The 10,933-nt window shown below is 30.8% G+C and overlaps 1 protein-coding gene across 1 annotated transcript; it reads left to right on the top strand.

Annotated features, from left to right (window-relative positions):
• Window positions 1-9,652: 9,652 nt before the first annotated feature.
• Window positions 9,653-10,383, top strand: LOTGIDRAFT_111078 (hypothetical protein; the record flags this gene model as incomplete). Its single annotated transcript, XM_009047981.1, has 2 exons — window positions 9,653-9,771; window positions 10,239-10,383. Coding segments are annotated over 2 exons (264 nt in total), but the record flags the coding sequence as incomplete, so codon positions are not given.
• Window positions 10,384-10,933: the final 550 nt, after the last annotated feature.

Consider the following 10,933-nt stretch of genomic DNA (forward strand, 5'->3'; position numbering starts at 1 on the left):
TATCGCGACTAAAATAACATTAAATAACATTTCTAGTAATCATATCAACTAGGGTCTATTTATTGCTTGGTCGGATAAATCTAATATTAAATTAAAACGTAACAGCAGAAGTGACGACAGTGATTAACCTTCTGTTATGCAGGTACGTGGGATACATGGGATTGAGTTTCGGACTAAGATAAGGATGACTGGTTTGGAGACGCCATTTTCATCAATATTGATATCCTTCATATTAAAATTGTGGCAGTCAAATACAGATCCAACTAAGCCATTATAATGCAATGTCAAAGGTTTGATGATATTGGATGAAAGGAAAAATCCAAATTACATATCAAGAAAATGATTGGTATTTCAGTAAATAACTCATCTTTCACTTTCACCAAACAGTGCGCCCCCACGTGTGATTTCTACTTCCTGTGACGTCACTCTAGCTACCGACTGCCATTTTTACCGAAGATTGAAGCGAAATCGTATCTCATCAAGACAGGTATTCGCAATAAATGTCAAAACTTTCCATTATAATGGCTATTTTGTGCCATAGTAACGTTAAACCTCGATAGTGTGACAATAAGAAAAAGAGCCAACGGATTATCGGAAGAAATTTCATGGACGAGCCAGTGTAAGTGAAGTGTCAGAACTGCAGTCAGTCCTGATTCCCTGGAAGGAAGCTATTCACTGATCTTTAACTGGATGCATGCATCGTAGGGGAAGTAATATTGTAAATATTTGGCCTTTACGTCTAGACTGGGCATCTGTAAACTCATCAAAGAAAAGCAAGATAAAGATTAAAGGCTATTGAAGGTGAGCATGTGTGATGAAAGCTGAATGGAATTGTATAGATTTGTATTGTAATGTTTAGGCCTAAGCTTATACTAGTTATAGGCTAATAGCTTTTACATTGTTTTATTTGTCACAAACTTTTCATCTTTAACCTATAATTTAGTAATAAAATTTTTGAAAGAAAGTGAATTATCTAGGTCTGAATCAATCTAACAACGGTGTGAATAAAACGACATACTCCAATCAAGCATGCATTGTTAAATCAAAATGTTTATTTATTTCAATAAATCTGTCTGATTAGCAGACATAATATTATATTGCTTTAGTATCATTGACCTTAAATTATCATTTAACATTATGCTTTCTACCATTTATCCACTATGTTTAAAGAATATTATTTATCAAATCATTTTTGCACAAATGGAAATATCAACATCAAAATGAGGGTAGGCTCTACTACTAAAATTCTTAGAGGTCTTTGGATTGACAAAAATTGTTGTATGGAAGATGCTATTGAAAGAGGTACACAATGTGTCAATTTTAGGACAAATTAGGAAAATGTAAAGCCATTAAACCATAAATTCAATGGACTTGAATCAATTCCAATAAGTCTGTACAACTGGCATGCATCTCAGAATTTAACTTTGAATATTCGTGAAATGACAGAAAACAAATTGTAGCTCACTGTTGATCCACAGGCTCTCTCGTCTCGTACCAAAAAAGAAAAATTACCTTTATAAGCTTTAGCTTATATAATATAGGCAATGTATGACTTTCAAGAAAAACCGAAATAAAGATGTTACTTACCTGAATTACAAAAAGCTATAATTTCAGCAAAAATGTGTCACATATCGTATAAAGTACAACATACCTTACTATTAAAACCAATATTTTAAAAAGTTATTTAAGTTATGTAGACAAAAGAGAAAACACCTAAAAATGGATTATGACCAGAAGTGGACAACTCGGACCAATGCACACTTGGATAAAGTTTTAAACAATTCTTAATGGTCTAACACTTTTCTTGAAAGTAGGACCAGTTTTTTCACTTGTTAATAATATTCAAACAATTATTAGGCATTGTCGTTAGCCTGAGTTGGGGTCACTTCCAGGGTATCTTCCCAATTTCCAGTTTCTCGTGTGCCCATTATCTATTATAGAAGGATTTTTTTTTCTCACCAGACAAGAAAGCCTGGTTGATCACAAATCATGTAAAGTTACATATTCAGCTTCATTACGTCATTTAAACTGTCAGTCCATCCACAATTGCTCGTAAACACTCTAGAAGGCACAATTCTTGACTGATGTTGATGAAACTTGATATTAGTGTTTGTAATCGCCGAAGGATAAACCCTATTGAAAATGAGAAAAATCGAAAATTATTTAGCATGAAATATTGCCCTTGTTCAATGAAACACATTCAATTTTTAGCACATAAATTCTTGGATTTTGATGAAACTTGGTGTGAGTGTTTGTTACCACCCTAGTGAAAATAAAAAAAATCTAAAAATATTTACATATGTTTTGAAAACTCTTTTGGCTTTTAGGTTGTTAACACTAAAAGGCATGGTTCTTGCCAGATTTTGACCTAACTTGGTAATATATTATTGAGTATCGCGCCAAAAAGTTCAAAAGAAGTGTATGACTGAAGGTTGAATATTTCATACTGGTGATTGTTACTGTACTGCTAAATATTTTTATTTAAAATCAAAGTTGCCAGTGGGCGTTTATTATCTTGCCTAACAAGCTATCTTTATTTCTGTTATGTTAAGTGACAACCGACCATGAAGGTTAAGAACTGGCCTACTGTCCGATATTCTGAGATGTCAATCTATTGTAAATTTAATAGCTGAATAATTTACACTGTGAAATAGTACATTATTTATGTAGGCCACACCTAGTTTAATAGTCAGTTGTTTAGGTCTTAACAAGGGTTGCTTATATGTGTTGACCTCAATATACAATTAGGTTGTTTGTTTTTATCAGAATGCATGATTTAATACTGAAGTTTTTATTAATCAGTAGCTATTACACAAGACATGTTTTACATTGTTATATAGTGTAGCTAACTAGGCTTTTAAAATTTGTTAAAGGGAATATATTGGACACACCCTAAGTTATTTTATTATGAAATATTAGCTCAAGATTGTTGGGTTTGAGGTTGAATAATGTTCACTGAAGAGGGAAATATGATGTTAATTGGATATATTGTATATAATTTTAGGGACTTGCAGGTGTTTTTGAGCTATAGTTATTAGTACGGTAAATAGTCTGTGCAGCTTGTTATGAAACAAACAGTATTTTATCATATATATTTGTCTCTAAATGTGTCTGTACAGTTCTGTTTAAATATTATGATGATTTTGTACAAAATAGGGTAAAATTTGTCTTATATTTCAATTTCAGTTGATAATAAAAACCTTATAAGATTATATTATATAAAATTTAAAAGGGACTAAAAAACTTCACATGGATGAAATGTTTTTAATTATGCTATTATTTGCTAACAAAAATGTATTTCATAGGTAAGCTAATGATTTAAATACAAGCTTAAATGCAAACAGGTTATGAAGGTGTGGCCTAAATTGTAATCTCACTTTTCACTTAAGCAATTATTTGCCAAATATTTCAATTAAGTGATTGTAAAGATAACAGATGATCTGATGATTAGGAAATGTTTTGCAATAGAATTTAATTAGCTTATAGATGAATCTAACTCAATTCTTGACTTCAAATTTTAAATCCATTTTAAAGCTTGCTAATTCATCAGTTCGTTGCTTTTATTGGTGGTTTGGAATCTCAAGACAATTTCTTACAATAGTAGAAAAGTTTTTAGCTCTAGGACTGTAAAACAAAATTCATTGTGCAGTAAGAATTGGTTGAATTATATGAAAATCAGACATCAGATTTTGATTGTGAAAAGTGATATTGATAGCTGAAATTTGTTATGAAGCAACTAGTAAGACAAATATTTGGATGATTCTATCCCATATTATCCCTTGTTAGTCAAAATTGGCCTGGCCTCATTTACTAAAGTCAATAATCTTTTTAGTCTTGTTCAAGTCAGTTTTTCAGACTAACACATGATATATAATCAATGAAAATTCCCATCATATCCTTTCTTCAGTGTATTAGATTATTGGACCAATGAGATGATTATAGAAGTAGGTTAGCATGACAAGTAGATAGAGTACTGTGTTACTAGTGATCTAGTATGACTTATTGGTAACTGAACTACTAGTATGTTACAGGTGATTACAGCTATCAATACAGTACTTTCTTTCTAAAACCAACCTTGTAGACATCAATTCTGAAATACTGATAAAACTTAACAGACGCTGGCAGTTACAGTTACATGTTATGTGGTCAATAAACTCATTTAATATTGCCTTAAAATTTGTATAACAATGTTTCTCTATGATGTCTGTACTTACTAACTTGTAAGCATGTAAAACTAAAGATATAACCTTATGTGATATGTGCCTTTTGGTACATATATGTCAATTTCTCTTTTCATTAATACTCCTGTAAGCTGATGATCACCATTGATATATTTTTTATATCTTTCATAACCTATTTTTTACATCTGATTTTATTTTGAAGTCTACTTTTGGCAGAATCAATCCCAGGTTCAATTTAAGTGGTACAGCAACTTTGAGTTGTCTTTATAACCTTTAGGAACTAAGAACATTGTCAAACTATATCTGAAGTCAAGTGGAACATTTTGAATAGCTACCAATTTTTTATGACTACAAATCCAAATTTAATAAAGTGAGACTAATAAAATATGGAAAATTTTCCTGGCTTATAAGTTTATTCATTTCTTTTAAAGTTTTAAATATGATTCAAGGGTTTTGCTATTAGTTAAGAATGGTTTTTCTTCCTTGTACAACACTTCAATATAATGGCTAGTAGACATTCACTGTGTATTAAAGGTGTTCAACAACACCAGGTGTACAACATAACATCCGCTATTATTTGATATAAGAATCATTTTATATTTTTTTCTGTTGGATGTCTCTCAAAGTTCTGTCAAGTTCAAATGTGTGCTCTATAAAATGGTTTAGTATAAGATTTAATAAAATTTTTAGTCTTGTATATATATAAATAGTCTTCAGAAGTACTAGAAATGTTTGAAAATGGCATAATTTTTTTAAAAAATACTTAGGAATTTTACTCACTATTTCTATGTCTTTCCTATATGTCACAGAGTATCTTAAAATGACGAGTCATCGTTTTAATGGGGATATTTCTGGAAACTCATGGATTTGACAGCTCAAATTTCGATGGGGGGTTGAGAACACTGTTACTGATTAGCTTAGCTATAAAATTCCTGCTTCTTAGGCTAAAGTATGATTGGTCAAAAAGAATGGCACATCTGTCCTTTTAAACTGAATTTGAAAAACTAAAATGAGTTGTGGACTTGTTAGGTGGCACACCTAATTTTCAAGGAATAAGCTTAATTAGAAGAATTATTGTTATTTCAGGCCTGTAAATGACAATGACAGAGCCCATGCGTCGTGCGGGCAAACCAAGTCTATTAAAACAACCTGAGATAGAAGAAGTAGAAGAATCATCCCATACCAGTCCCAGTGAACCTAATGTTAGTCCAAACTCTGATGTATCAGATGCTACCATAACAGCTAGTAAGTTACTCAGTAATAGTTGAATTTTGTCACTTTAACTGGGCTGTGCAGATTGCACTCACCTACCACCTCCCTACCACCTTCCTACCACCTTCTAACCACACTCCATCAATTGATTCTAAATTAATTGGTCTATTGGTTAATGTGCCTACCTGCATCTCCTATGTGGATCTACAATGATTGTTTATTTATAGGGTTGAAATAAAAAGTCAATAGCAGAAACTGTAACAATTTACATATATTTAGAATACCCAATTGTTATAATTTCAGGTGAAGCAATACCTGTCTGTATTCAATCTGCTAGTGATTCTCCTGAAAATGGTTCTCCAGAAGACTCTGTACCAGTTGTTAAAGTTGAATACCCTGAGAGTAGGAAAGGCAGTTTAAAACTGGTAAGTCCAACTATAATGAATTTAAGGGATTGTAGAAAAGGGTTAAGTCAATCTGATGGGACAATCCAAAGGCCCTAATGTGCAAGAGACTGTACAGGATACAGTTGGAAATTTAATAACAGAAGGTCAATGCCACTATACCGGTACTGACAAATTTTCATTACACACTGCATATCTGCATAAAAATTGAAACAAAGGAAGAAGGTTACTAGACATGCATTCCTTTATCTCAAGTGTTCATTTTAATTGTAACCATATTTTCTGTATTCAGTGTAGGTAGAGATAAACTTGTCACTACCTTTGGATTACACGAGTTACAAGTACAATTGTTTGCTAGTGCTAAAAGCAGACGGTTTCTTTTTAAAAATAACTTCGTTTTTGCTTTCAATGCTTTCACGGTGTCAAAATATGCCTTACTTGCCTTTTTTGGAGAGTCTTAATCATTCTTCAAAGTAACTTTTTGACATAATCTGATGACAACTGCTTTAACCTATCAATTTCCTTCACTCTCTCATAAGTTGCCAGCGCTGGAGAGAGCAGAAATTCAATTGGTTAAACAGGGTTAGGTCAGAAGGTTATTTTGGGGAACGTCTAATATGCCAGGTTTTTAGACTCTAACTAAAGTGGTTTTATTTAAAAAAAAAAAAAAAAAAAATCAAAACAAAATTTTGGTCTAATTTAAATTAGACTTTTTGTACAGATAAAACAAATGAATAATATTCAATCAGAAATGATCTAATACCATTATACTTAGTGACATACATTGTATTGTAAGGTATAGTCTATATACCAGTATGAAATATGTTAAATTAGAATAGGAAATGATACTATGATGTATTACAGTAGAAATTGTCTTTTATCATTTGTCTCTAAAAAGACTTTATTGATTTTTTTTTCATTCAACCTACAGACCTATATTTGATATTGTTGCCTGTTGTATTTGATGGTGAATAGCGTATTGAAATGCAGGGTAAATTGTGGTAATGGTAGAAGTTAATTTGTGTTAAGAGAAGACATGCTCAATAGAAACTATTGATTATCTTGTTGTTATTACCTTACCAGCTATCTTTAACTTGTCAATTTCGACTAGGACTTGTTGCATGTTGTTTACTCAACTTCATTGTCACAGATATAAAAAAAAGATATGGCCTTTTTCTTTGTCAGTTAGAAACTAGATAGAAATCTGGTCTATATTTTAACACACTGATGTCACTAGTAGTGAAAGCAAGACCTTAATCCTCTTTGATTTTAAGTACACCCTACCTGGTAGATAAAAAAAAAAAATTGGGTCATTGATTGTAAAATAAATGACTAAATGATTTAATGACACGATTTAATTAGTTTGTTAAAGCAAGAAAATGTATAAGTTTTTAACACTAGGACCAGACAATATTTTTATTGTTTATGACTTAAGAAGTGATAATTCACGTTGGATAAATGAAATAAACTTCTATTTTAATAGAGGAAAATGAGAACAGATAAGAGTAATAAAATCTTAGGGAAATTGTACATGAAACTTTGATTAGGTACTGTAAGTTCAATCCGTTGTTGAAATTAATAAATACTAAAATTCTTCTATAAGTACTAAAAAGTCCATAAAAAGGAATATAAAACTAAAATAATTTTAGTACAATAAGAAAATAGTGGGTGTTTATGTGGCAATATTCTGATTTATTAGTTACGAAATTTTCTTAGTATGAGGAAATCTGTGATTTTTTTTTAAAACATACAATTACAATCCCTAATAGTCTATATTAATTTGTTTGAATTCTTTATAAAAAGAAATCCAGAGAAATATTATTAAGTCTGATAAATGGTGTGATTTAACATTTTTTGTGTTATTAAGGATATTTTGAAAAATATATAAAAATTTCTCAAAAGTTACCTAATGCTGAAATCTTAGTGGTATTTAGTATATACATTTATTGTCATATTTGTTTGTACCTGAGCATGAGTCAATGAGCATTACCTTTTTCATTAAAATGCAAAGGAATCTCCTTTTTGTATTGTTTGACTCAATTAAGATATAATTTAAGTTCTACGGTTGATATTTTTTCGTGTTTATCATACCTTGGTATCCAAGCCCCACCTGAAAGACTTAGATAAAATAAAATTGAGAAAAATAGAAAGTGATGGTGTTATGCATGTTCTACCTCTGTTGAAGAAGGGTCAAGTACAACCACTATTATCATGTCCATATAATTTAAACTGTAATAGTTATATAGTTGAAGACTGTACAACAAGGACTAGATATTAGTATTCTAAATATTGTATTGTCTGATGATTTGTTTAGTAAGTCATCTACAATATTTGTTCTTATTGTTTGAATAAACAGTCTATGATAATAGGCAATGTTTTAGCAATGATATGATAAGTTAGTTACACAGAGTTTAGCTCTGGGCTGTGGCCTTGTCTCATTATTTGTTACTGTGAAGTTACAACCAAATAGTCTATTTTTATTGTTGTCACTTGTACCCTTGAAAAGTGAACACACCTTGTCTTGATATAAATTTTATTACAATCATTATTTATATTATGATATGAAAAGAAGTAATCCAAACTGTTAAACATTTTGATCTAGATATTTTGTATCTTTTAACTTGAAATGTAGATCAATTGATAATATTTTCTAATGATAATTATATCATACCAAGCTTTTATAAGACTATCATTACTATAAGGAAGCTTCAGTAAAATTATTTGAATCGCTGAAGTATGAATACAGTAGGCTAAGCTTGTATGAGAAGTTCTCAAGAACTAACATGGAACTTTGAGTTCTCAAGAACTAAAGTAAACATTATTATGTAGCTAGCTGAAGAGCTCGTCTCAGTTTAAATTAGCACTAGTTCTGTTTAAAATAGATAACATAAAATGTGCAAATTTCAAATGAGATATGAGATCAACATTACTTTGCTTTATGCTTTTTTAAATCCAACTGCATTTTCAAAGCTCACAGTTTGGATGATTTGCCAAAATACTGTAGCTAAGACATCATCAAAATTAGTCACAACTTCCACATATAATTGTTTGCTGTGGGTTTATGTTTTTGAGCAAAGACTTATTTCAGAGATAAATACTTGTATTGATACTTTGTAGAAGCTGACTAGGGGAGAAGCTTTACGAGATGATGCTTCACCACCACCTGCTGATGTTATTGATGAAAGTTATGTTTATGAATCTCCTACTGGCTATGATACATTACTATTACCAAATAAACTAGAGAAACAAGGTTCTCAAGGCTCAGATACCAGTACATCACCATGTCTATCTCGAGGTGAAGTTAACAATAGATATCCTCTCTTCAGCCTCAAACATTATAATGAAAATGATATTCAAAAATTGTGGGGCCATGTTTAGATTTTTGTCGCTTGAATTTTTGTTTCACCTAAAATTTATTGTTTTCAGAAGTAATCAAAAACTTTTACGATTGCAAATTTATGTTATTAGCATTCTAAAAATTGAATCAATTTTGTGAACCATTGGTTTGAATGCAAGGTTTCCTAGTTTCCTAAGAAAAGCAACATGACAGCCTCTTTGGGTTTTGCTATCATTTTGTTATCAAGAATTGGATTCAAAGTATTTGTTTAAGTAGTAAAGCTTTCCATCATTAATGCCCCCAATTTGTCTGGAAGTCTAGACATGAGAATAAGTTCTTCTTGTCCAACTTCAATAGAGACACAGGCTGATTTATATAGGTCAGTTGTCTGAAGATCCGGTAGCATGAAACTCTGAGTAACAACATGTTTTTTTTTAGGTTTTGTTTTAAAATTCGTAAGTAGTAAATTCTATCTTGCAAAATCTATTTCAGATTCTAGTATAGATTCCAATTATAAAGATTCAACTGGTATAGATTTAGTGGAATTTATAAGAAAAACTTTAAACAAATCTGTTAAAGATAAGAAAATGTTACTGCAGTTAGAAAAAGACTTCAAAAAATTTATCAGAGAACCTAAGTAAGTAATGTATGAAAATAGTGTTACGGTAGAGTTTGGTATAATATGATACTCTGTGTTGATTTATCTCCCTTTACAGAAATTTTAAACTACTATCTTACCTGGAAGGAAAATTGATTAAATACTTAATAATAAGACACTACCTCTTATTATGGACATAAAATTTGCAAGTCTCAAAGTTGGTCATTAAGAGTATATTTTCATCAATGGACTTACAAGGTGCAATGATTAAAAAAATAGAATCTCTATTAGATATAAGATGTTTCTAAGCATGTTTCAAAATTACTTGTTATGGATTTGTTGGATTATAGAGGGATTTTGTCATATAGTCTTGACACCAGGTAAGTCCATTGATTTGAAAGTTTAAATTGTTTGGTCATCCTAAGAGGTAGTATACCTATAAGAGAATACAGAAAGAAAAAGTTTCTCTTACCTATGTTGATTATTTAGTATTGTTTATATTACAGTCATCAGTACTTACAACTTCCAGAAATGTCTTCATATGATAGAATGGTAGTACATCGTATAGCTGCTTTTTTCGGTTTAGATCACAATGTTGACCAACGTGGTAAATCTGTTATTGTTAGTAAAACCAAGAAAACACGAGTGTAAGTACTGCAATAAGTGTATCATTCATGTTAGTAACTATATAAGCTCTCAAATAGATGTCAAGTTGAGATTCTCAGTCAGTCAGTGGCATCAAGTGAGATTGAGCATGCAGAAGTACCAATGTGTTGTAGTGGAGCTATACATGAGCTTTTCATGATTAAAATGTTGTGTATGTCTTGTTAGTGTTATGGAAGTGACAATCTAATATTATCTGGTAATATTTGAAGAGTGATATAGGTAGCTGAAATTAATCTATAAAGGCTAACATTTGAATAATTGTATCTCTTTATTTCTTAAAATTACCATAATCTTTATTTGGTTACAGACCTGATTTAGTTTTTGAAGATTATATAACTAAAGGTGGTGAATCTCAGCCCAAACGTCAAATTTTACCAAGAAAAGCACCTAGTATGGATGAAAAAGAGGTTTGCTTTAGCTTATTGTATTGTATGTCTTAAACATTGCTTCATAAACTTGTTGTTATGAATTACTTCTTTCAGTCTTAAGCTTAAGGTCCAACAATTTCTTATATATTGAATCACATTAGAATCTA

The sequence above is a fragment of the Lottia gigantea genome, assembly GCF_000327385.1.
Source record: "Lottia gigantea unplaced genomic scaffold LOTGIsca_12, whole genome shotgun sequence".
Classification (NCBI taxonomy): Eukaryota; Metazoa; Mollusca; class Gastropoda; family Lottiidae; genus Lottia; species Lottia gigantea.